Below are 27,621 nucleotides of genomic sequence, written 5' to 3'. Positions count from 1 at the left end.
TAATAATAATAATAAATAAATAAAAATGAAAAATTATTGAGGAAATTGTTCAGAATGTAAATTTGTTTTGAATTGCCAAAATTTATTAAAATTGAAAGACATTGTTTAATTAATCTTCTCTGCCATGAAACTCCATCAGGCTGTCTACAAAAACCGCTGGGAGGCTGAGGGTCACTAGAGCCCAGGCGTTTGAGGCTGTAGTGATGAGTCTCAAAGGTCTACTGCACTCCAGCTTGGGTGACAGAGTGAGACCCTATCAAGGGATAAGCTGCATGCTTGCTTACTGTCTGTGGTCATTAAAATCCTAGACGTCTCTAGGAAATCAGGTCTGCCTGCACTTCTCGGAGACAAGCATGAATTTTGAGTTCTTTGCTTCTTTAAAACTCGCTGCATGTGCACTGTTGTCAAGCCAATTCTCTATACCTTTAAAAGGTCTCCAAAAATCTGCACTCAATCAATGGATAAAAACGTTACCAATAATAAAACCATAAAGCTAGTCTAGACAAGTGAGATTCTATCATTTCAACTTCCAGGTTTCCGTTTAATGCCTGTGTGCCAATGGCCAGAGTTAGGCTTGCTCTTTAGGACCTCAGCAGTTATTCTCATCCCTCCTTTGGGACACAACTGTCCATAAGGCACCAGCAAAAGCCACACTGCATCTGCACCTAGCATCATTCCTCCCAGGGACCAACTCCTCAGAATGTAATTTTTTTTTTTTTTTTTGAGACAAGGTCTTGCTCTGTCACCCAGGCTGGAGTGTAGTGGCGTGATCTCAGCTCACTGCAACCTTTGCCTCCCAGGCTCAGGTGATTCTGCCTCAGCCTCCCAAGTAGCTGGGATTGCAGGCACATTCTATTGCGCCTGGCTAAATTTTTGGTTTTTTTTGTTGTTGTTGTTTTTGGTAGAGACAGCATTTTGCTATGTTGCCCCGGTTGGTCTCGAACTCCTCAGCTCAAGCAATCCACCTGCCTCGGCCTCCTAACGTATGGGTATTACAGGCATGAGCCACTGCACCTGGCCATGTAATATTTTTAAAAAGATAAACACACAAGAAATTTTCTTAAATTACAGAGAATTGATCCAGGAGGTCCAAAATAGAACTACTATAACTAATAGTCATTTTAGAATAAGAAGATGTAGGGAAGGACATTTTCAAAGATATAGACAAAATTTCCTAGAACTGAAGGAAATGGATTTTCAGACTGAAAGGGCCCACCACACACAGAGCATAATGAATAAATAAAGAACTACACATCATGGCAATTTTCAGAACACTAGTACCAAAGAGAGGATTCTCAAAGTCTCTAGAGAGAAAACAAAGGGTCTGTTCAAAGGATCAAGAGTAAGGATGGCACTGAGCTTCCCCACAGCCACACTAGAAATAAAATTATGGAGGCAATACTCTCAAATTCTGAGAGAAAACTGTTTCCAAACAAAAATTCTATACCCAAACTATCAATTATGAGTGAGAAAAAGACATTTCAGACAAGCAAGTTTTCAAAAAACTTACTTTCCATGTACCCTTTCTCAGGAAGTTCACTGAAAATATGTTCCACCAAAATGAGAAAATGACACAGAAGGAGGAACAAGTGGGATGCAGAAAATAAGGGCTACCATAGAAGATACAGGGGAGCCCAGGAGGCTGGTGAAGGGTGCCCTAGAACAGAAGCCGGCAGAGACCCTGGGAAGGCATCAGCTCGGACTACAGCCCAGTGCTGAACAACCACCTGAGAGTCTTCCCTCAGGAAAATGGCACTGAGAGGCCAGGGGAGGCAGGAAAATAATCATCATAAATACACAGAAAGTCAAGCCGATGAAAGAGATGTTATTAACACGGCAGAGGGAGAGGTATATAAGGAAAGGAGACACAGCCATAGTATTTACTTGGTTCACCAATGAAAAATATTGATATACTCAATGTAAACCATGAAATCAACTTAACCTAAAACTGTGATCTATCTATTCTAACAGAATAGCAGAAGGCCAAGTAGAATCATCTTAAGTAAAACTAGTACATTTAAAGGCTAGGAACCCAGAGTCAACTTTTCAAGTTCTGGAAAGGTCATCTGAAGCTCCCTTTCACAGCTTTGGCAGCTTTATCCAAGGGTTAAAAGCCAAGTACTCTAGGCCATGCCTTCACCCTCATAACCCATATTCCACACACATACCAGGCTACTACCTTCCAGAGCATGTAATACACTTTCTCACCTTCATGACCTTGTTCATGCCATCATCTACCTGGAAAATCACTGTCAAAATACTTTTTAGTTGTCTAGGCCCAGCTGAAATACTCATCTCCTCTGTGAAGACATCTCCAGCTCTGCCTGTCAGCATCACGTTCCTTTCTGTACCTCTAAAGCACTCTGTTCCTACCTCTAGTTGCCACCAGATCAGGGCTGGTTATTCCTATATGCACTCTGTTACTGAATGATGAACTTTAGGGCCTAGGTTACACCTATCCACTTTATCTCTTCAGACTAATTCTACGCCTTATGATATACAAGGGCTCAAATAATTAGTCATATATTAAGAGCAAATATAAAGCATTCAAAAAAGCCAAGCGCTACCTCTTTAGAACTTGGAACACCGCTGTGATCTTTCTCCATTATCAGCCATTTGAGAACATTTGGAATAGAGAGGTTTTTCCACGTTGGCCACGGATTCACAAATCTCCCATCTTTTCCTTTCTTGGATTTAGTTACATCTTCTTCCAGTCTATAATCCAGTTTGAAGCTTTTCCTGGAAAACCTAGAAGAATCACTTCCTCTGGAATTCCGTGCTGAATTTTGACGTTTTCTTACTGCTTCTTTAGGATATTGGCTGCTTGTCATCACGGACTGGTTGCTTTCATTTTCATCCATGTCCTTTGGTGAAGAACTGAAAAAAAGGGGGAAAAATACTGAGTTGAACATAAAGGTAGTCAAACATAACACAAGGTACCATTTGTTAGCCAATAAAAATTTCTCCAAACTTATAAAAATATTATGTCTGTATTAGCTGAAACTTTCTTCCTGCAAAGCACAATTTTAGAATATAGTATTACGTCTTGCTAAATAAGAAAGATGTGCCAGGCGCAGTGGCTCACATCTGTAATCCCAGCACTTAGGAAGGCTGAGGCAGATGGATCACCTCAGGTCGGGAGTTCGAGACCAGCCTGACCAACGTGGAGAAAGCCCATCTCTACTAAAAATACAAAATTAGCCAGGTATGGTGGCACATGCCTGTAATCCCAGCTACTCAGGAGACTGAGGCAGGAGAATTGCTTGAACCCTGGAGGCGGAGGTTGTGGTGAGCTGAGATCACGCCATTGCACTCCAGCCTAGGCAACAAGAGCAAAACTCCATTTCAAAAAAAAAAAAAAAAAGAAGAAAGAAAGAAGTTTACCTATTAGCATAACTGCCAAAAAGCCCTTAAAAAATCCTTTATCTCCTGTAATCCAAAACAACATATTTCCCCAGTCAGCATGTAAGCATATTAAATTTTCCATTTCAATGACGTTTTGTAGAATAAATTAATGTACCTTCATGAATCTATAATATTTTCATACATGTATTTAAAAAACATTATTGTTAACAATGCATAGTAAGGACTGCTTCAGTTCCTTGAGAGAATTTAGTAATTCAAGCAAGTCACATATATACCCCACTAGGCCTAGCCATAGTTACACTGAAGATATTCTGTAACCAATGCCCCCAGAATGTACAACCAGTCCAAATCCCTAGAAAGGGGATAACACATTAACTGAGAGACATTTCAATAATGTATTTAACTGATCAATAAAATACATTTAAATTAATTCAGAACTACCAAGTCAGTGAGTATGTATCCCAGCTATATGACCTTGAGCCAGTTTCCCACCCTCTCTGTATCCTGATTTCCTCATCTATAAAATGGACAGAACGTTACTTGCCTCCTAGGGTTACTGAGAAGACCTGTAATACAAATAAAGCACTTGGAAACATAGTAACACACATATAAACCCACCATCACAGCTCAATCAATGTTAGCTGTTGCTGCTGACCTTGTTTTACTGCTACTACTGCTACTGCTTAACTCAAGGCATTAAAATCCCTGATTTTGAACTATACAGAACTCCAGATACACAAAAGTGGTAAATAACATATCTGCCATGAATTTCGTTTCTTTCTTATTCTGTTAAACAAACATTTGCTTTCTGTTTCATTAGTTTAAACACAATGCACACACATAGCACATTTTATAAGTGGAAATAAGGAAATGAGCACAGTAACTGAAAGCCAAATATTATTTTATGGCTACAATGGTGTTTAAATAGAAATACTGCCCCCAGAGAGAAAGGGAAAAAACACAAACCCTAGGATGAACACATACACAGAACCAAAACTTTTTTTCCAAATTGTCTAGAGTAAATAGTCTGTAATCTAGAGAAGAATCACTGTGAAGAAAAGAAACCCCAGCTGAGACTAAAGGTAAAGCACACGCTGTTGCTCAGCCATCACTGTGTGTGGGAGAGTCCAAGAGTTAAGAGATTGAGTCTAACAAGATTTATACTTCGGGCAAATAACTTACCCTTTCTCATCCTCCATTTTCTCCCTGTAAACTATCTACCTACCTGTGGAGGTTTCTTTCAAAGGATCAAATGACACAGGTACATAACGTACTTGGCACTCACAAATGCTCATTCTTCTTTTCCCTAATCTTGTTAACTGGCCATACATCTAAATTGTTTTTTTTTTTTTCTTTTTTCTTTTTTCTTTTTTTTGAGACAGGGTCTCACTCTGTCACCCAGGCTGGAATACAGTGGCTCAATCACGGCTCATTGCAGCCTCAACCTCCCCGGGCTCAGGCTATCCTCCCACCTTAGCCTCCCAGGTAGCTGGAACCACAGGTTCCACCATGCCTGGCTAATTTTTTTACTTTTTAGTAGAGATGGGGTTTCACTGTGTTACCCAGGCTGACCTGGAACTCCTGGGCTCAAGCAATCTGCTTGCCTCCTCGAACTCACAAAGTGCTAGGATTATAGCTAAACTCTTTAAGTTATTCTAGAACTTAAAGTGGTCTCAGAGAGTAAGCTCTCATAGAATCACTTTTTCTGGGTTATAATTAAGTTCAGGCCAAGGACTTTACAAAGAGCAGAAACAATGACCATCCATCTGAACCTCACCTCAACAGATGAAAATGTACAAGTTTAAATAGTTTAAGTTACTTCTCAACCAGATAATATGTCCAATAGGTGGGAGAGCTGACCTCTTGCTACCCCTTGTCATGATAAAACAGCTTATGAGATCCCTATATGTCATATACATATATAAGTAGATACACGCACATATATATCATAATTCTACCAAATATGTTAATAAATGTTTGCTTCATTGTTTTAAACAATCAAGGGATAAGGGAGAAAGGAAAAAAGGACACTTTGATTCAAAGACCACAAGCCAACGTCAAAATAGGATTTTGAACAACATCTAGTGGTCTAATGTAGCTAGGACATAAAAAGCAAGGAAGGGCCAGGCGCAGTGGCTCATGCCTATAATCCCAGCACTTTGGGAGGCCAAGGTAGATGACTCACCTGAGATCAGGAGTTCAAAGTTCAAGACTGGCCTGGCCAACATGGTGAAACCCTGTCTCTACTAAAAATACAAAAATTACCCCGGTGTGGTGGCGTGTGCCTGTAATCCCAGCGACTCGGGGGTCTGAGGGAGGAGAATCACTTGAACCCTAGGGGCAGAGGTTGCAGTGAGCCGAGATTACACCGCTGCACTCCAGCCTGGGCGACACAGTGAGACTCTGTCTCAAGGAAAAAAAAAAAAAAGCAAGGAAGGTTTGTGACAGTCGAGACTATAAATGGTTAAAAGATTGGACAGTAAAGATGGGACTAGATTGTGAGCCTGGACTCTCTCTAAGGAGGATGGGCTACACTGCAAGCAATGGGGAAACACTGAACACATTTAAAAGGCAGTGTACTTAAGGGCTGGGCGCAGTGGCTCACGCATGTAATCACAGCAATTTGGGAGGCCAAGGAGAGCAGATCATGAGGTCAGGAGTTTGAGACTAGCCTGGTCAACATGTTGAAAGCCTGTCTCTACTAAAAATACAAAAATTAGTTGGGCGTGGTGGCATGCACCTGTAGTCATAGCTACTTGGGAGCCTGAGGCAGGAGAATCACTTGGAGGCAGGAGAATCACTTGAACCCATTAGGCAGAGGTTGCGGAGGCTTCTTTAAAAAAAAAAAAAAAGCAGTGTACTTAGGGAAGACAACTCCGGTAGCAGAATAAAGAAGAAAGGAAGTGGCCAAAAACTGGAGCTTGGGAGATGGATTGAGCGAAAACAGAAGAAGCCCAGAACACCCAATAACACTGAACCACCATGCCACATGTTTCACATATTTCATTTAAATTCATGCTCCTAGCAAACCCTCAAGGTAGGTATTATAATCCCCATTTTTTAATAGTGAATAGCAGCCCAGTCAAAAGATGAGGAGGCAGTGCAATGAGAAGAGAAAAAGCAGAATAAATCCAAGAGACAATAAAGAAAATGAATCAGTAAGACTTGAGAGTATTTGGATAGTCACAAATTTTGGACTTTGTAGGGCTGGTTGGTCAGGAGGAGAGTGGGAAGAGTCAGAAATGGCAGCACCACTAATCAAGGTGGATTGTGACCCAGTGAGTTTGAGAAGGGTTTGAGGTCATGGGAAAGCAAGAACCCAAGAGAAAGTCCTCATTGACACCCAAAGGAAATGGATTCAGGCTGCTTTGGGGGTTAAAAAAAAATCACCCCACTGTGGTGGTGCAAGCCTGTAGTCCCCGCTACTCAGGAGGCTGACAGGGAGGATCACATGAGCCCAGGAAGTTGAGGCTGCAGTGAGCTGTTATCACGCCCGCCACTGCACTCCAGCCTAGGCCACAGAGCGAGACTCCGTCTGGAAAAACAAAAAACAAAACACACACACACACACAGAGAGAAAAAAGAAAAAAAGAGAGAAGAAAAAATTGGGTCAGTGATCTTTTCTTGTCTCTAAACAATAAACTTTTTCAAAGTTGTCTATTCACACGACCTTCATTTTCTCACCTCCCATCCACTCAGTCTTTCACCCCAATCAATCTATGGGAACAGGTCTCATTACCAAATAGCCATCCTCTCCTAACAAATCCCCTCCCCTAACACACACAAAGTCCAGTTTTCAGGAATGCTCTTTAAAAAATAAAAACAAAAAAAATCTGATACAAACCAAACAAAACGAAAAAAGCTCCAAAGGGTTTTTTGAGGGCAAAGGTCAGCATGTGATTCACAGGGTCTGTGTTTCTAACCCTACCCACACTCTCCTCTGCTCCATAAACACAGCCTGAAACTATTTCCTCAGATGTATCATGTACCCACTTCAGGGCAACCAACTGCCACGTTTTAATATCCTTGGGGTGTGGGGAAATGGATAGTCACAGGATTATGTATTGCCATCCACAACAGATGTTAAAGCAACACAAAATGATGAAACTATGAAGCACCATTTCACACGATGCACTGTTGAAAGGGCAAGAAGGGGCAGAAGCACATAAAACCTGAGCCTTGAAAATCTGTGGACTGGTTTTTCTGGAGGAAAAATACTCGAAGCCCATTTGGTGAATGTGCAAAATGACAAGCTCTGCCAACAAGTGCTCCAGTGACAAAGGAGCCTCGGCCCGAGAGCAGGTCACACAAGAACGCTCCTCATCCCCAGTGTCTTCTGGGCACTCAGTAGAGGACACAGCAACAATCCCGCAACAGTCATCCTCAAACACCACAGACAAAATGACAGAAAAACTAGGAATGAGGAAGAGTGGGTTGTCTGTATGGTCCTGTATTAACTAGGTTTGAGCTCTTCAAGCTTGACAAACCCCTTAACATATCTAGCGGGAGTTTCTCTAATTAAATGTGGCAAATTTCCAACTATTTCTTGTTATGTAACTGTTTCCAAAATTGACAAAGTAAATGAAAATAATCCACTCTTGATTTCAGGCCAACACCAACTGAAAGTAGATGTGTACATGAGTACATATAAATTGTAAACAACCTGTGTTTCAAAAAGTGCTTTAAAACTTGATAAAGATATTTCCATTGTACTGATTTTGATTCAATTAAAGATATCCTGAATTCTGAAAGAGCAATCTAAACAAATAATAAATAAATAAAAATACCATAAATTGTCAGGCACCCTGATGTGTCATCTGCCACTAAGGAAGTAAAAATGTTATCAATTATAGTTAGGTCACACGTTATACATGACACATACTGATATCAGTGGTGTAAAAATGTGAATAAAATGTTTATCTCAAAATGGATGAAATATAGCATCTTGTGTTTGAAAATAAATATGTTGGGACAGGAGTGAAAACATTGCTCTTGGTAATTAAATATAATCAGAAGCATAATTAATTTGCTCATCCTCTTTCCCTCTGTGAACAACAGCTAGTTATAAACATACCAAACAGCTAAATTTGTTCTAGAAAACTAGAATCCAGAAGCAAATTTAAAAGTAACAAATCCCTGTGACAAGTGATAAATATAAAATACAAATGTTCTAGCCAGGCACGGTGGCTCATGCCTGTAATCCCAGCACTTTGGGAGGCCGAGGCAGGTGGATCACCTCAGGTCGGGAGTTCAAGACCAGCCTGGCCAACATGGTGAAACCCTATCTCTACTAAAAATACAAAAATTAGCTAGGCATGGTGGTGCATGCCTGTAGTCCCAGCTACTCAGGAGGCTGAGGCAGAAGATTGGCTTGAACCCGGGGGGCAGAGGTTGCAGTGAGCCAAGATTCCAGCCTGAGCAACAGAGACTCTGTCTCAAAATAAATAAATAAATAAATAAAATAAAACAAAGGTTCTTTTTTAAAGAACAACTTATTACAAAAAGGACAACATAAATTCCATCTAGTAATTATCAAGGACATTCTCTACATTTTTTAAAGATTAATTGCCTATTTAATAGCAGAAGGACTTATCTCTATGTCTCCAACCAAAAAGAGGTCTGAGCTGTGACATTTGGTGAAGACAAGTCAGCCAAGTACAAATATTTTCTCTCAATAACTGCACACATGGGTAAAATGCTTTCAAAAATAAGAATTTTCTATTTCAAAAGCAAATGTTTCATGCTTTCTTTTTTCTACATTTAAGATTTGCCAACTGCCTAGAATTGAATGCATTGCTTTATCATGTAAAAAGTTAAAGAAAAAAATCAGAGTAGTACAACATATGTTTGGGATTTCAACACACTGGACAATAACAATTCCAACAATTATGAAGTGGCAAATCATCATTCCCAGAGTAGACATTTAATAAATACTAATTGAGTTCCTGTCCATTACATAACAACAAAGATGCTGACGTTAAATCTGGAAAGTATTCAGAACTGTATTTTCAGATATCTCTGACTAAATAACATTAAACTTACAATTCTGTATTTGCTCTCCTTATCCTTATTGAAGAGAAAGGGCCCTTTTGATACAATGCTAGATAACATGGCTAAAGAAACTACATCAATTCACTGAAACGTCTGCAAAGGGCTTCAGTGGGGGTAAAATTGAACAGTTCACATCCTTCACATTCAAAAAGATTCCAGGCAATACTGGTATTACTCCCAGAGGCATTTAGGGGACCAGTGGGAGGGCAGATACGTCCAAGCACAGGAGTACACTGGATAATAAGAGCGAGAACGTTCTGTGGGAGGTATGTACACAACATTCATCAACCAAAAAAGTACTGCACTGTTATCACTGAACTTCATTCTTACCACACTTTATTGACTTAGCAAAACAACCAGTTTTGCTAAGAAGCTAAAAGAAAACAAACAGAAGTTTAATATACAGTACTTGAGAGTATGACATTTAATAACAATTATTGCATCAAAAATAGAATGTACATGCATAATATACATTTAGATATATGTACATATAAATCTATATATCTCACCAAACAATTTCTCTTCACAAGAATGGAAAGAACACTAGTTATGAGTCAGAAAAACCAGACTCCAGTTCTACTATTAACTAGAGATGTTAGCTTGCAGGGAGTAACTCAGCCTCTCTAAACTTGGGCTTATTCATCTGCTCAGTAAAGATGGTAACTCCTAAATGTCTCTTTAAATGACTATTAGTCATTCAAGGAGACCGTGAGTTAGTACTATACATATGGAAGCGTTATACATACGTAAATTGCTGGCTAGTTGTGGTGGCTCACACCTGTAATCCCAACACTTTGGGAGGCCGAGGTCAAGAATTTGAGACCAGCCTGGCCAACATGGCGAAACCCTCTACTAAAAATACAAAAAAAAAAAAAAAAAAAATTAGCCAGGAGTGGTGGCACGTCCCTGTAATCCCAGCTACTCAGAGGCTCAGGCAGGAAAATCACTTGAACCCAGGAGGCGGAGGTTGCAGTACGCTGAGATCGCACCACTGCACTCCAATCTAGGTGACAGAGCGGCAAATTGTTGAGGCTCGGAGCAGTAGCTCACACCTGTAATCCTAACACTTTGGGAGGACAAAGTGGGGGGACTGCCTGAGCTCAGGAGTTCGAGAACAGCCTGGCTAACATGGTGAAACCCTGTCTCGACTAAAAAAAAAAAAAAAAAAAAAAAAGAAATTATCTGTGCATGGCAGCCCAAACCTGTAGTCCCAGCTACTCGGGAGGCTGAGGCAGGAGAATTACTTGAACCCAGGAGGTAGAGGTTGCAGTAAGCCAAGATCGCACCACTGCCCTCCAGCCTGGGCGACAGAGCAAGACTCTGTCTTACACACACACACACACACACACACACACACACAAATGCAAATTGAAGAGTAAAGAATATATGATGAATAGGACCTTTTGATCCAATTGAGTTGTTTTTCAGGTGAAGGATAAAATATTCTAGAATTCCATATAGCTTTAAAACCTAAGTTACTGAATTTTTTTCATTTTCTTTCCTTAATTTTATGTAACAAGACTATAAAAGTACATAAGTTTTGTTATCCTTTAAAAAAACATGTATTCTCTTTTGTTAAAAAAAACTTTAAATTGGTCGCAAAGCCTTCATCCAATTACAGACAAAAAATTATTTTAACAAATAATTCACAAAGAAATGCCAACCAACCAAAAGCATTTAAGAGTCCAAATAGTTTGTTTGGTTTTTCCTTTTTTGTTTTTCTTGAGACGGAGTTTTGCTCTTATTGTCCAGGCAGGAGTGCAGTGGCACAATCTCGGCTCACTGCAACCTCCACCTCCAAGGTTCAGGTGATTCTCCTGCCTCAGCCTCCCAAGTAGCTGGGATTACAGTCGCCCGCCACCATGCCCGTCTAATTTTTGTATTTTTAGTAGAGACAGAGTTTCACCATGTTGGCCAGGTTGGTCTCGAACTCCTGACCTTACTCCTGACCTCGTGATCTGCCCATATTGGCCTCCCAAAGTGCTGGGATTACAGGCGTGAGCCACTGCGTCCGGCCCCAAATAAATAGTTTTGAGAGGAAAGAATGCAAAATGCAATCTGAATCTTTGGGATACAGTCTATTAACAGACTTTAAGTCACCAAAATATAAAAACACTCTAGAAGCTTTCTCTATAATAAGAGGTTTCCCCTTATTAATTGACCTAATATTATTGATCATTAGAATCAAAAACAATAAAACAAGAGAAACAGCTGGCTTAAGAACAAAGCCCATTTACAAATACCTTTTACGACTGGAATCCTTAGGGTGATCAAATTAAAATGTCATGTTATGGCAAATTTGGAACACATGCATAAAATATTTATTGAAATAACATAGGTATCATCTGTTTAATACCTTAAAAAATAATACCAAGCACAAAGTGCAGGTTCATTTCCGGTATAATCAATTATACCTAAATGATATACAGAAGTATTTAATTGAAAAGGTCAGGCCAGGTGTGGTGGTGCGCACCTGTAGTCCCAGCTACTCAGGAGGCTGAGCCGGGAGGACTGCTTGAGCCCAAGAGGTCAAGGCTGCAGTAAACTGTAATTGAGCCACTGCACTCCAGTCTGGGTGACAGAGCAAGACCCTGTCTCAAAAAAAAAAAAAAGAAAGAAAGAAAAGAAAAAAGAAAAGGTTGGGGGAGGACAAGGCAGGAGGAACAGTAAGTTGATGTCTGTGGAACTTGAAAATGCATCCTAAATATGTCAGATGATCTTTCCTTTTTTTTTTTTTTTTTTTGAGACGCAGTCTCGTTCTGTTACCCAGGCTGGATTGCAATGGTGCGATCTCGGGTCACTGCAACCTCCATCTCGCAGGTTCAACTGATTCTCATGCCTCAGCCTCCCGAGTGGCTGGGATTACAAGCATGTGTCAGTATGCCTCATTAATTGTTGTATTTTTAGTAGAGACGGGGTTTCACCATGTTGGCCAGGCAGGTAGATGATCTTAAAATGTTCATTTCCTGTTCCTGAGCCAAGATTTTAACAAAAAAAATGCTTCCAAAATGGGACTACCTTCTCTCTACTGTCTCCATCTCATAATTAAGTATACAAAAAGAAAAACTTCCAATTTAAAGCATAACCTGTAAAGAAACGCAAAGGAGAAACATGTCTTCATAGCTCCTGGATAGGACAGAGAAAGAGGGGAAAAAAGCACACTTTTCACTTCTTTCTGACTTCAGTCCAGTTCCAACTTTGACCCTACTGAATACTATAGCCTTTTTTTTTTTTTTCCTGAGTCCGAGTTTTGCTTTTGTTGCACAGGCTGGAGTGCAGTGGCGCAATCTCGGCTCACTGCAACCTCCACCTCCCGGGTTCAAATGATTCTCCTGCCTCAGCCTTCTGAGTAGCTGGGATTACAGGTGCACGCCACCACACCCAGCCGATTTTTTGTATTTTCAGTAGAGACAGGGTTTCATCATGTTGGCCAGGCGGGTCTTGAACTCCCAACCTCAGGTGATCCACTCACCTCAGCATCCCAAAGTGCTGGGATTACAGGCGTGAGCCACCACACCCAGCCTTCTGCAGCCTTTAAAAAGTCACTTAACATCATTAAGACTCTCTTTCATTCATCTGTAAAATAAGAGAACTGGGCTGTACCTCTAAAGTCTCACCACCTCTAAAATTCTAACAATCTTCGGCTGCACCAAAGAGCCAGCTCAGGCCACTAAAGAGCTGTCCCCTCTAACTCAGCCTTGGCCAACCCCTCCTATTTCCACTCCCTCAAATAAAATTCCCAGCTCAGGTCCAGCCACCTTCCCCAGGCTGGACTGGCAAGGGATAAGCAAAGTATTTCACCTGAGAACAGCAAAGTTATCTACTGGAAGAAAGTGCAATTTCACAGGTGTATCAGGTAGACTAGGAGGTTATTAAGAGCCGGGACATATAAATCTGATACAAATAGCCATTTTCAAACTTAAAAAGATTCCAGATATTACTTGTAAGGGCTTCTACTTAAAGCATTTTAAAAGTCATATTTAAGAAACATTGTTAGAACGTCTACCTTATCTAAATCCTAGCTCTCCAGTTTGCTGTGGAGAATATGAAGCCCTGACCTCCAGGGATTCAAAATCCATTAGGGAAAAAAAATCATAAACCATACAGATTTTTGGCTCAGTATCACGTTTACAGAAGCGTCAGCTCTGTTTAATGAAAATGGTATAGACTTTAGAATAAGGCATTTCCAAAACACACTGGCCAAATTCTCAAGATGGTGATGAATACTTTTCCTTAGGCTGAGCCGTTCACACTGACAGCAACAGTCCTGTGATCCAGCAGGTCAGAGATGCTGAAAAGCTCAGAACTTTCTGAATTCAGCCAACAAGTTAAAGGGCCCTGATGGCAACAGAGAGGGTGATGGAAAGAAACAAAGTCACTAGAGAGGTTACTTGAACCCCTGATTCACTTACAAATGAATTTGGCAAAGGGCAGACATGTTATTCTGCCCGCAATGTCATGCATGGTCCATCCTCTGTGAGAAAAAGGTAAATGACAAAAAAATAAACGAACAGTGAGACTTTTACAGGAAAACAAGGCCCAGGACACGACTACACCAGACCCCGTTCAGCCATCTCCTGAGTCTTCAGTACACCGTAAATCACAGGGTCAGAGTGAGGCTAGAGACATCCCCAAAAGGTTAATAGAATCTTGAGGTTCAAAGGGACTTTAAGATCCCTGAGTTCAATTCAGTAGCCTCTGTTTAAGAATAGCAGAAAGTATGTAGCAAATTATAAAAGTGTATTAAAAATGAATATAATTAAAATATACTTGAATGGGTTATCAGGAAAAACCACATTACCAGAAAATGGGGCAAAATAAAATAAAAACATCTTAAAATAAATGCTTCCCAACTTTGCCCCTTATCATACTAAGCCTCAGTTTCATAATTCTTAGCCCAGTCTCTGGCACACAGTACATAGTAAGCCCTCAATAACTAAGCCACTGTTTTACTATGCTGTAAACACTGTTTTAAATAGATAGTAGGATATACATGTATACCATTTTTGCATTTCTACACTAATGAGATAAGGGAGCTGAGGGAAATGGCATGAATAAACTGAAACAGAATAAACTCTGGAATTTTTTTTTCTATTTGAGTAACAGAAGGCCTGATCTTAGAATTCACAGAACTCTTAACACAAAACAGGATTCCTACCTGACCTCATAGTTCCTTGTGGCCTCATTAACCCTCCTGGAATCACCTGAAGGCTCTCATTAGCTCAGAAGACTCATTGATAGTTTCCTGGTTCTAAAAATAATAATCAACCTGACTTCCCTTTATCTCCCTTCACTGGCCCTAGGAGCAGAAGCTGAAAACTCATGATACTAACGGTGGCCACATGCAGACTCAGCACTTTTCCCAGAGCCTGAAGCCCCAGTTAAACAGATTCTTTTGCTCAAAGGAAAAATTTCCCACAATAGGAGCTGGCAAAATAGGTAAGCAAGGCCAGTTCTACCTAAATCATGAGTAACTAAGTTTCCCCTAAAGCATTTCAGTATTCTTGCCTCTCTTACCCAAATGACTCGACTATCATATTGTTTCCCCCATTTTCAAGAAAGGATTTGATCTCCAGTATGTGACAGATAAGGAACGAAATGTAAATCCTCCCTAGATCATTTCCAGTCCACACGGATACAAGCCCTTAAACCTCAAATGTACATCAGAATTACCTGTGTTTTTTTGTTTGTTTGTTTTTGATTGTTTTTTTGCAAGCAGATAAAGGCTTGTTTTATTTTAATGGCTGATCTATGCAATTACAGAGGCCAGTATGTACAGACAAGGGAGGTGGCTTTTATTTCTTGGTCTCTTCCTCCTTGGACAAAGTCTTGATGATCTCCTCCTTCTTGGTGTGTAGGTGCTCTTCACAGCGCTTGCATGCTTCCTTGGTCTTAGACCTGTGGGCCTCAGCCTGGTCAGCCAGGAGTTTCTCGCAGGCCTTGTCTACCTTCAGCTTGTAGATGTGTTCCGTGAGAATCCGCTTGTTTTTGAACACATTCCCCTTCCCCCTCAGGTACAGGCTGTGATACAAGTAGTGATCAATCTTCTTAGATTCATGGTATCTTCTGAGCAGCCGGCGCAGAATCCTCATTCTCCTCATCCACGTGACTTTCTCTGGCATTCGGGCACTGGCTGTACCCTTCTGCTTACCTATGCCCATATGCCTGCACTTCCGGCAGGACAACGTGTTTTTCCGGCACGGAGCCTGGGAATGACCATCACGGGCTTGCGGATGATCAGCCCATCTTTGATCAGCTTCCGATCCTCTGATGGGAGTTGGCATTGGCAATTTCATTGGTCTCATTGGGGTCGAACCAGACCTTCTTCTTGCCACAGCAGAGGACACTAGAGGCAAGCCTCTTTGGAAGCCTGAGTATACTCACGGCTGCGGCCACAGCAGCTAAAGCAAAGAGCTCCCCTGTAGAGCTTTTTAAACTACACCTGAGGCTACTGAATCAAAATGTCAGGTGGGGCAGTTTCTCTAAGTAATTTTTCAAAGTTCTGTGGATGTTTCTGATATACAGGCAGGGTTGAGAATCACTGCTTTAAATCCCACTCTTACTTCCTCTTCAACACTCCAAGTTAGAGAGGCAGCATCATCCTGAAACTGCTATACAGTGGGATGGGAAGACTAACTACGTTGCTAGGTAGAAAATTTAACAGGGACCAGGCATGGTGGCTCACACCTGTAATCCCAGCATTTTGGGAGGCCAAGGCGGGTGTATCATTTGAGGTCAGGAGTTCGAGATCAGACTGTCCAACATGGTGAAACCCCATCTCTACTAAAAATACAAAAATTAGCTGGGCATGGTGGCAGGCGGCTGCAATCCCAGCTACTCGGGAGGCTGAAATGGGAGAATCACTTGAACCAGGGAGGCAGAGGTTGCAGTGAGCCAAGATCGCACCACTGCACTGCAGCCTGGGTGACAGAGAAAAAGAAAGTTTCATAGGGCAAGGCTTGTACTCAAGCCAACTGAGTCACAAATTTGACTCTGTGCCCCCAGGAAGCCAAGTCAATAAAAGGGAAATGTAATCAGTAATGATTCACATTGTCTATAATAACACAAAGCAGCCTGTACACAATGAGTGCACAATATTTATGGAATAAATGAAAAAACCAGAGCTTAAACTCCTAATCACTCTTCACTGGGATATAGTTAATTGTTTTTTTAAAAGATCTCCCGCTAGAAGTCAAATAATAGAAGCAAAAGTGGCCAGAAGACAGAGAGACAAAAATCAACAGTGGGGATCTCCACCAACTCTGCTAACAAAAATTAAAACTGGCCAGGTACAGGGACTCACACCTCTAATCCCTACAATGTTGGGAGGACAAGGGAGGTAGATCACTTGAGTCCAGGAGTTCAAGACCACCCTGGGCAACACAATGAGACGCTGTTCCCACAAAAAAAAAAAAAAAAAAAAAAAAAAAAAAAACAGGCCGGGTTCAGTGGCCCACACCTGTAATCCCAGCACTTTAGGAGGCCGAGGTGGGTGGATCACGAGGTCAGGAGATCGAGACCATCCTGGCTAACACCGTGAAACCTCGTGTCTACTAAAAATACAAAAAAAATTAGCCGGACATGGTGGCGGGCACCTGTAATCCCACCTACTTGGGAGGCTGAGGCAGGAGAATGGCTTGAAACCAGGAGGCACAGCTTGCAGTGAGCGAAGATGGTGCCACTGCACTCCAGCCTGGGTAACAGAGGGAGACTCCATCTTTAAAAAATAAAAAATAAAAAAAATTAAAAAAACAGAAAAACCACAAAAATTAGCCAGGTGTGGTGGGATGAGGTAGGAGGATTTCTTGAGCCCAGGAAGTCAAGACTGTAGTGAGCCATGACCAAGCTACTGCACTCCAGCCTGGGTGACAGAGCAAAAGCTTGTCTAAGAATAAATAAATAAATAAACATAAAATAAATAAATAAAAATGGAAAAGTCTTGGGGAATAACTGAGTAGTTAAAATTCTATAGTGCTAAAGTGGTAGCACAGTGGTACAGACGAAAAGATGCCTACCATAAAATCTAGTCTTCTTTAATCTGTCATGTGTTTAGGAAAAAAAAAAAAACTTCTCTTCCTTTTTTTCTCAGTAACAGAACCCGTTTTACTTAGGCTAACTATGCACCAGCTAAATGATGACATTTCCCAGCCTTCTAGCTAGGGATGGCCAGGTTGGTGGTACTTTGAACAATGTAATACAAGCCTTTTATGGTGCTTCCATAAGTCTCCTTAAGGGAGAGAGGTATTCTTCTCAATTTGTCCTGCATCTGGCTACCTGGAGCCATCTTGAGCCAGGAGGGTGCCACATCCTAAGAATGGCGTTGAAGAGAGCTAGAAGGACTTCAGGGCCCACCATACCAAGCCTGAACTGTCCAACTTTGGATTTCTTTCATGTGTAGGAAAAACATATTTGAGCAATCTTTGAAATCACAGCAAACTAATCCTAACTGATACGATTACCATAACTGGGAAGTTTAGGTTTAGGGGAGCTACAAAAACACTAATGGTGGCCGGGCACGGTGGCTAACGCCTGTAATCCCAGCACTTTGGGAGGCCGAGGTGGGTGGATCATGAGGTTAGGAGATCGAGACCATCCTGGCTAACACCGTGAAACCTCGTGTCTACTAAAATACAAAAAAAATTAGCCGGACATGGTGGCGGGCACCTGTAATCCCACCTACTTGGGAGGCTGAGGCAGGAGAATGGCTTGAAACCAGGAGGCACAGCTTGCAGTGAGCGAAGATGGTGCCACTGCACTCCAGCCTGGGTAACAGAGGGAGACTCCATCTTTAAAAAATAAAAAATAAAAAAAATTAAAAAAACAGAAAACCACAAAATTAGCCAGGTGTGGTGGGATGAGGTAGGAGGATTTCTTGAGCCCAGGAAGTCAAGACTGTAGTGAGCCATGACCAAGCTACTGCACTCCAGCCTGGGTGACAGAGCAAAAGCTTGTCTAAGAATAAATAAATAAATAAACATAAAATAAATAAATAAAATGGAAAAGTCTTGGGGAATAACTGAGTAGTTAAAATTCTATAGTGCTAAAGTGGTAGCACAGTGGTACAGACGAAAAGATGCCTACCATAAAATCTAGTCTTCTTTAATCTGTCATGTGTTTAGGAAAAAAAAAAAAACTTCTCTTCCTTTTTTTCTCAGTAACAGAACCCGTTTTACTTAGGCTAACTATGCACCAGCTAAATGATGACATTTCCCAGCCTTCTAGCTAGGGATGGCCAGGTTGGTGGTACTTTGAACAATGTAATACAAGCCTTTTATGGTGCTTCCATAAGTCTCCTTAAGGGAGAGAGGTATTCTTCTCAATTTGTCCTGCATCTGGCTACCTGGAGCCATCTTGAGCCAGGAGGGTGCCACATCCTAAGAATGGCGTTGAAGAGAGCTAGAAGGACTTCAGGGCCCACCATACCAAGCCTGAACTGTCCAACTTTGGATTTCTTTCATGTGTAGGAAAACATATTTGAGCAATCTTTGAAATCACAGCAAACTAATCCTAACTGATACGATTACCATAACTGGGAAGTTTAGGTTTAGGGGAGCTACAAAACACTAATGGTGGCCGGGCACGGTGGCTAACGCCTGTAATCCCAGCACTTTGGGAGGCCGAGGTGGGTGGATCATGAGGTTAGGAGATCGAGACCATCCTGGCTAACACGGTGAAACCCCGTCTCTACTAAAAATGCAAAAAATTAGCCGGGCATGGCAGCGGGCGCCTGTAGTCCCAGCTACTCGGGAGGCTGAGGCAGGAGAATGGCATGAACCCTGGAGGCGGAGCTTGCAGTGAGCCGAGATCGCGCCACTGCACTCCAGCCTGGGCGATAGAGCGAGCCTCCGTCTCTTAAAAAAAAAAGGTGCTCGGGAGATGCTCAGTAAATACTAGTTCTCTTATAAATATAATTGCCCCTTTAATTTTACATGAAGTGGGTTTCAAATGCTATAACTTTTATTGCTCAATTTTTCTAATTTACAGTTACATTGAAAAGAACCATCAACAAATAATTGGTCCTATATTTTAGTCACATAAACAGAAAATACACATAGTACCTTGAAGACATTTCCCGTGCTTTCAAAAGGTGTCTGAGTTTATCCAGCATAAAACCATCTAACATGTTATCTTTCAAGCTGGGGAGAACAGCTAGTCAAGTCCCATAAAGAGACACTGTCAGGTAGGAGGACCAACATATCTGGTTTGCCTGAGGACTTCCCGGTGTTAACATTTAAAGTCCTGCATTTTAGGCCAGGTGTGGTGGCTCACACCCATAATCCCAGCACTTTCAGAGGCTGAAGCGGGCAGATCATTTGAGGCCAGGAGTTCGAGACCAGCTTGGCAGCATGGCAAAACCCTGTCTCTACTAAAAATACAAAAATTAGCCAGGTGTGGTAGTGCACGCCTGTAGTCCCAGCTACTTAGGAGGCTGAGGCGCAAGAATTGCTTGAATCTGAAGGTGGAGGTTGCAAAAAAAAAAAAAACTTCCTACATCTTGGGAACTCCCTCAGTTCTGGGAAAACCTGGAGGGCTGATCATTCTATGCCTCAGGTGACCATATAAATGCATAGTCATATCTTCAACAAAATTTATAAATATGTGGGCAGTTTAAACTAAATTGAAGATGAAGATTATAAAGTAAGATGTGAAGGTATTCGGGTGGCTAAGCAAAAGAAAAAAAATTATAATGCTCTACATAATCAGGCTTAACTAAGACAATGTTTAAGAATACCAAAAATGTTTATTAGATAAAATTCTTCATTCTGATGAATTCGATATGTGCACCAGTGTTAGCATTCACCCAGCTAAAAAACAGGCTCCAAACGGCACATGTACATTTACATACAATGGGCACTTGGTCTACATATAAAAGTGAGACACTATATGAGGAAAGATTGAGAAAGGAATTAACTTTCAGGCAAGAATTGTGAAGTATCTCATATCTGTGAAATGGTGGAAAAGCCTAATTTTGATGTTTCAATTTTGAGGTAATCATGACAGGCTAAACTCCTATGAAGGCAGAAATTAAAAATCTGCACATTAAAGAGATTGAACCAGGTACATTCCCTCTAAGGTCCCTTCCAACTTGAATATTCCATGACAGAAGTCATCACTTGTGTGACCCTTTTACCTAAGAGGTAAAGCAAGTCAGGCCACAGAGTTACATGACATTCCAAGGATCTAGCTCTGGCTGACAATGGAACCCAGACTATCTATCAGCCACGCTGTCACCTTGACTACGCTTAAAAACACTTGGAACCAAAAGAGCATACAATCAGCATAGGAAGATAAATGACACATTTTACTTTATATGGGGTATTTTACTTAGTTTGGCTTCAAGTTTAAAAAAAAAGTTGAGTCCAGAAACTCTTTAAGTTTTCATTGGCTACTTTAACCATAAAGCACCACAACATTCTGGAAAACACACACACACACACACACATACACACACACGTGCAGAATATACAGACAGCTTAGTTTACAGAGCTTTTCATGAGCTCTCTAAACAAACCAAAGGAACAAACACAGTAACTTGAACAGGGAACATCTTTGTAATCGAAGGACCTTCAAAACACAGAAAATAACAACTTTCAAAACAAACGACTGCTGTCATCGGAGTGTCCTATTAGGATGCGACCAGTTTTAGCTGGGCATGGTGGCACCTGCCTGTAATCCCAACTACTTAGGAGGCTGAGGCACGAGAATCGCTTGAACACAGGAGGCAGAGGTGGCAGTGAGCTGAGACTGCCCCGCCACACTCCAGCTTGGGTGACAGAGCAAGACTCCGTCTCAAAAAAAAAAAAGATGTGACCAGTTTAAGAGGGCTAGTAACAATGAGAAAGCTTGGTGTTTCTTTATTCATTCTTGTAACTGAGAGAGATTACAAAATCACACATAAGTCTACAGGCATTCATTATTCATTGTTCAATCAATATATTACTGTCCCTTAGTCTGGGAAGGTGCCCAAATTAGATAAACACAAGAGTCTGCGCCTTCAAGAGGAAAAATGGATTGTTCCAGGTAGCAGGCACAAACTGAGTTGTTTTTCAATCAAGATTTTGAATTATGTTGATCCATCTATATGCCAGACCTGTGCCTCCATAGCCAACAGCACTGACCATTCATGACCTGTTACCCAAAGGCAGGGGTGCAATCTATGAGTGTGTTGCTGACCAACGCTTGCTGATCCACACTCCTCCACTTTCACTTCATTGGAACCCCGGTGTAACATGAGTCTGCAAGGTACATATTCTGCTGAAGCCTGGGGCTGCTGAGCTAAGGAACCTTGGCCAAATCACCAGACTCTCCCAGGCTCTCGGCGTCCTATTTTCCTCATCTGTGGAACAAGGCTAATAATTTCATATTTTATGTCTATAAAATCAAAACTCTCTCTATATATACATATATTTAAAATACTTGAAAGAGCTTTGTAAATGATAAAATTATAATACATTTTTTAACCAGCTGAGGTAGAAGACTGTATCTCTAACATAAAACTGCCCCTGGGGATATGTGAGTTCATATGTAATCTGTCTCCAAAGTCTGTTAGTAAAATACTTAAATACACAATAAATGGTTAATAAATTCAAAAGACAAATCAAGCAAAGCACTATAAATTGTAGACAGAATTCTTCAGTAGTATAGGCGTTCGAATGATATATTTCTTGAACCTTATGCTAGAAATCACATGAGTGATATTTTAATGACAGTTTTATGCATGCCCTCACAGGCCTCCAGAATAAAAGTGCTCTTTAAAGATTAATTATACACACAGTTCATTTCCCTAATAATACTTCAATGAAAACACTTTTTATGTGTATGCATTTCAACCTAAAAAGCCCAGATTAACAGTCCTCCAGCTATAGCTATACTCTTATTTAGAAAGCGTAGAAAGCAATGGAAAACTCACTATATCCACAGCTATCCATCACTACAAAGAAAAAGTAGAATGAAACTACAAAATTAAAGGCAAATACTGCTGCTTTTCCAAACACAGACTAAATGTTCATAAAAATCCCCTCAGTGTTCCAAACTCAACACTCAAAGTAACATAATACCCCTTTCAAACAAACACAAGGATGACTGTATCAACTAAAGCATAACCAAAATCCTGTGATGGAATGCTTATGCTAAAATGTTCTTCATACAGTTATAACTGGACTAATTTTAAAATTAGGATTTTGCAATATAGAATTTCTAAAATATAATTTGGAATTATGAGTGAAAATAAGGGTATGAGAAATACACTAAGTATTTTTGTCTCTTGGAGACTTACTATAATTCTTGTAGCAGGAAAGCCTGCAGAATGTTAACAAAATAAAATCTCTGAAAATCCTGACTATATTTTCAGTTGACTTAAAAAATTTTAACCCCTCAATCTCTCTCTTAAATTATTATTTTAAATAAGTACTTTTACCCTAAATTTCTTCTTTAACAGACCTAGTATTTTCTTGCAACAAAAATCACACTATTGTGGGATATAGGTAATCTTTTCTTTTTAAAGATTACATAACTTCTTTCTAAACGAAGTCCATGTCTGCGGCTAATTCATAACCAATGTAACTGAAAACAGAAATGGAAATGTTAGAGATTTCCATTTTTTAACAAACATGGAAATTATTTCTCAATTTGAAGAACTGCATCTCAACAATGACTTCCTTGACAAATTAATCAGAATTATCAAGCAGCAAACATTTCATGCTAAGCCAAAGCCAACCAGGTGAGTCATATTATAACATGAATATATAACAACGTACACTAAAGACAAGAACGAAATGACTTTTTAAAAGGTCGATAAACTTTACTCACTCCCTTAATATTTTCCAGGTTTAACTGAGGTATAACGATGCATGTGATCCCGGAACCCATGGAAGAGTATCTATCTCAACTACCAGGACCATATCGAGTTCTAGCTTGGAAAAAAAAAAAAAAGCAAAAAACAAACAAAAAAACCTATCTAAATACGTGTTCTGAAAAGCCCGCAATAATACCCAATTGATAAGAAGCAAGCAACCACAGAACAGAAAACTCAAGAAAGCACAGCCTTCCACCACCGCTCCCCAGCTAGCCCCCCTCCCTTTTTTTTTTTTTTTTTTGCTCTTCATTTCCATTCCATAGTTAAATAAGTACACTTATTCCAAAATAAAAGGGGAGAAATCTGTTGGAATGGATTTTTAGAAGATAAATACTCTAGATGAAGCAACAATAAGTTGCTCGGAGGAAGTTGTCGACCCATTTATTTACATACAACCGAAAGAAGATAAACCCACATGTATTCCTATCAGTGAAGATGGAATCTCAATCAAATCCCAGACAGGTACTCTACCAAAGAGAAAAAAAATAATGCTGTGGCTCTTCACCCAGGCAGCTTCTGAGATGCAGGCTCCGCAACTCGCGAGGTGCGAAAATTCAAATGAATCCCTGTGGCTCACAAGTGCGGCATCTCCGGGATGAGGGAGGGCTCGGGGACCGGGAAACCCACTCAGACTGCTCCACTTCGCCGAAGAATCCCAAACCACCCCAGGCTCGGGAGTGTGGACTGCTCTGCCCAGAGACCCTGGATGAGGCAGCAGAGAGGCCACACAGCAGGCGGGACAAAACCGCCTCCCGCGAGGTCCCACAGAAACCACGGAGCTCCGGGACACTCGGGATCCCGGGCCGCGGGCGCGCGGCCAGAGAGGCGGAGTGAGAGCGCGGGGACGCGGACTCACCTTGCAATGGGGGTGGCTGGGCGCGCGCGCCGCCTCTGTTCCTCGGCTTCCGGCCGCAGAGTCCCCTTGCAAAGCTTCCCCGCGTAGCGGGAGGGGCCTCGGCGGCCGGTGGCCGGGTTCTTCCGACCGCCTGCCCGCCTCGCCGGCTCCGCCGAGGGTGCTAGCAGCTGCAGGCAGCGCTTCAGCGCTCGCCGCCTCGCCATCCTTGGGGCGAGTCGTCGCCGGGTCACTCCCTTATTATGACCTTCGAATCTCACAGCAGGGCCATCAGCGGCCTCCCTTAGGCTGCCCCTCCAACCCTTACCAAGATGGCCGCCCCTGTGGGCCGGGGCGTCGAAGCCATCTTGGTAAAGGAAGCCCCTGGGAGCACGCAGCCTTCTCCCGGCCTGCCCCGCCCCGCCTCGCGACTCAAACACTCTGCAGGGACCCTCCTAAGACTAAATTGGTTCCCCCCAGCTGTCCTAAGCCAGAGGCTTACTTTCAGATCGCATGAACACATTCCTGGACACCAGCCACAGTTGCTAAAACTAAATGGGATCCTGCAGACCCTTTGATGGACTCTCATAGTCAACTCAATCACAGTCGAGAAGCACTGGAATGCTTCCAGCCTATGGCGCTAGGATCCTGGTAGCCAAGAAACTAAACTGAAATTTGAAGTGTTGTGCAGTAGGTATTGAATATTAATGGCAGCACTGCATTGTTCACTGTGTGCTCGTTTACTTTTAAAATGATATCACAGCCCCCCAGTACACACACGGTTCTCATCTAAATTTGCATCTTTTTTAACGCTAGGATAACTACTAAAGAGCCTACAGTTGTGATTCTGAGTTTCTTACTGGATTTGCTTTTTAAACTGCAGAATGAAATTAGTTGTTTCAAGAAGTAAAGTTAAGTACAGTCAGATCGAAGTAAAATTCAGCATTGGGTCGTTGGGCAAAAAGATTACAAAAGTCCTCCTGGGGTGTGCCAGGGGTCAAAAAAAAAAAAAAAGTTCGTCTGTGGGGTTATCTTGGCAAAAAAGAAACCACCACCACAGGTTCTAAATGGAGATAAAACTGGCAGAAAAATGCAAACCAAACTATTCTGCATTTTGAAAGTGAATGTGCCTGTGTGACATTGCAGGAATGTAAAGAACTATATCAAGTGTGGACTTTATCTCCTCAGGCTAGCTTAGAGTGGCTGCTGAACTTAAGCGTGATTAAGAGCTGCTTGCGCCTGGGTGGAGCTGAAACTGCACAAGGTAAATAATACCTTTGTACAACAGAAGAAGAAAAAAAAACTAACAGCATACATTGCAAACCCAAAGGGTAAGTTGAAGTTACTACTCAAAAGTTCTTCATAGTGTTCTTGACTAAGCAACGAAGACGTAATCCTGGCATTTTGGGAGGGCAAGGCAGGAGAATCCTTTGAGCCCAGAAGTTGGAGACCAGCCTGGGCAACATAGTGAGACTTCATCTCTACAAATAATAATTAAAAAAAAAAAAAAAATTAGACCACCTTAATGGCCCACACTTGTGATCCCAGCTACTCCAGAGGCTGATGTGGGAGGATCTATTGAGCCTGGGAGATCAAGATCAAGGCCACAGTGAGTTGTGATTACGCCACTACACTCCAGCCTGGGCAACAGAGAAGACCCCATTTCCAAAAAAAAAAAGAAAGGCTGGGCGTGGTGGCTCACACCTGTAATCCCAGCACTTTGGGAGACCAAGGTGGGAGGATCACCTGACATCAGGAGTTCGAGACCAGCCTGGCCAACGTGGTGAAACCCCATCTCAAGTAAAAATACAAAAATTAGCTAGGCGTAGTGGAGCGCACCTGTAATCCCAGCTACTAGGGAGGCTGAGGCAGGAGAACTGCTTGAACCCCAGAGATGGAGGTTGCAGTGAGCCGAGATGGCACTCCGCTGGTGGACAGAGCAAGACTCTGTCTAAAAAAAAAAAAAAAAAAGCCCTTTGTTCCCCTCACTCCCACTCTTTTTTTTTTTAAGTTCTTGTCCTTTACTGGATAAGGGCTGAGAGAAGCAGACAGACCAGTAGACCAGTTGGACATAGTAGATGGGTGTGCGAGGTCAAAGTGCTACCCGAAAGCCAGCCAACCCACACTCCCCTGAAATGAATGCTAATGCCCTTCAAACTGTGGGCATCGGATTCACACACAGCCTCTTCCAGGGATAAAAGAAGGGGTTCTTGTAAAGCCTCTTCTTTTTTCTTTTTCTTTCTTTTTTCTTTCTTTTTTTTTTTTTTTTTTTTTTTTTGAGACAGTCTTGCTCTGTCACCCAGGCTGCAGTTCAGTGGCCGGATCTCCGCTTACTACAACCTTCGCCTCCCAGATTCTCCTGCCTCAGCCTCCTGAGTAGCTGCGACTACAGGTGCCCGCCACCACGCCTGGCTAATTTTTGTATTTTTAGTGAAGATGGGGTTTCACCATGTTGGCCAGGCTGGTCTCGAACTCCTGGCCTCAACTAATTTGCCCACCTGGACCTCCCAAAGTGATGATGGGCGTGAGCCACTGCCACCCGGCAGCTTCTTGTTTTCTTCCCTCTACCATGGAGACAAGTTCCGGTTTTCCTAGGACAACTAGCTCTAGTCACAAAGATCTCTTCAGTGATCAAGCATGGTGGAGTGGCAGAGTGAGTGTTCCGAAAGGATAAGTAGAACAGGAGTCTTCCCCAGGCCCCATTACAACCTCTCAGTACCTGTGAATGGCATCCCCAGCCCAACCAGAAGTTGACAAAGAGGCACATACCTGGTGAAAAGATACATATATTTAGAACTAGCCAGCTGGACTCAGTTTAGATGACCCCAATTTTGTTGGCAATATCCCAGTTTTGTTGGGTCAGCGACAAAGTTGATCCCAATTTTGTTGGCAATATCCAAAGCATTGTAATCAGGAGCCAGTGGAGCTTATGCCTTCTTCCTCCATCAGGCCTAATCAGGGCATTGACCTTGGCCACATCAACGTCATAGAGCTTCTTCACAGCCTGTTTGATCTGGTGCTTGATGGCTTTAACATCCACAGTGAACACAAGTGTGTTGTTGTCTTCTATCTTCTTCATGGCAGACTCAGTGGGCAGAGAAAACTTGGTGATAGCATAGTGGTCAAGCTTGTTTCTCCTGGGGACGGTCTTCTGAGGATATTTGGACTGTCTCCAGAGTCGCAGTGTCTTGGGCTGTGGGAAGGTGGTGACATACAGACCTTTTTCTTTGTGGCTGTGGACACCTTTCAACACTGCCTTCTTGGCCTTCAAAGCCTTCGCTTTGGCTTTGGCTTTAGGAGGGGCAGGAGCTTCCTTCTTTTTGTGCCATCTTGTGGAAAGGGCACTCCCATTCTTCACTGTGAAAAAAATCCAAATATACAGGTAGTAGATATGCCTTTTCATAATACTATTTGAGTAAGTTGCAGACATCAAAATGCTTCACCCTAAATAATTCAGTGTATTGCTCCTAAGAATGAAGACATTTGCTTCATAACCACAGTATCATTCCACCTATGA

At 41.8% G+C, this 27,621-nt stretch overlaps 1 protein-coding gene and 1 pseudogene across 1 annotated transcript in view; both read right to left on the bottom strand.

The window, feature by feature from the left end:
• Positions 1 to 24,472, bottom strand: part of NAPEPLD (N-acyl phosphatidylethanolamine phospholipase D) — a 48,794-nt gene extending 24,322 nt beyond the window's left edge. The window contains 2 exon segments of the mRNA XM_017853036.1: positions 2,568 to 2,877; positions 24,129 to 24,472. Coding sequence (XP_017708525.1) covers positions 2,568 to 2,877; positions 24,129 to 24,331 — 513 coding nt within the window. The 5' untranslated portion in view covers positions 24,332 to 24,472.
• Positions 15,213 to 19,540, bottom strand: LOC108515027 (60S ribosomal protein L19 pseudogene; annotated as a pseudogene).
• Positions 24,473 to 27,621: the final 3,149 nt, after the last annotated feature.

The sequence above is a fragment of the Rhinopithecus bieti genome, unplaced genomic scaffold (assembly GCF_001698545.2).
Source record: "Rhinopithecus bieti isolate Rb0 unplaced genomic scaffold, ASM169854v2 scaffold_59, whole genome shotgun sequence".
Classification (NCBI taxonomy): Eukaryota; Metazoa; Chordata; class Mammalia; order Primates; family Cercopithecidae; genus Rhinopithecus; species Rhinopithecus bieti.
The sequence above is the reverse complement of the archived record's forward strand: the minus strand, read 5'-3'. Positions and strand labels throughout refer to the sequence as shown.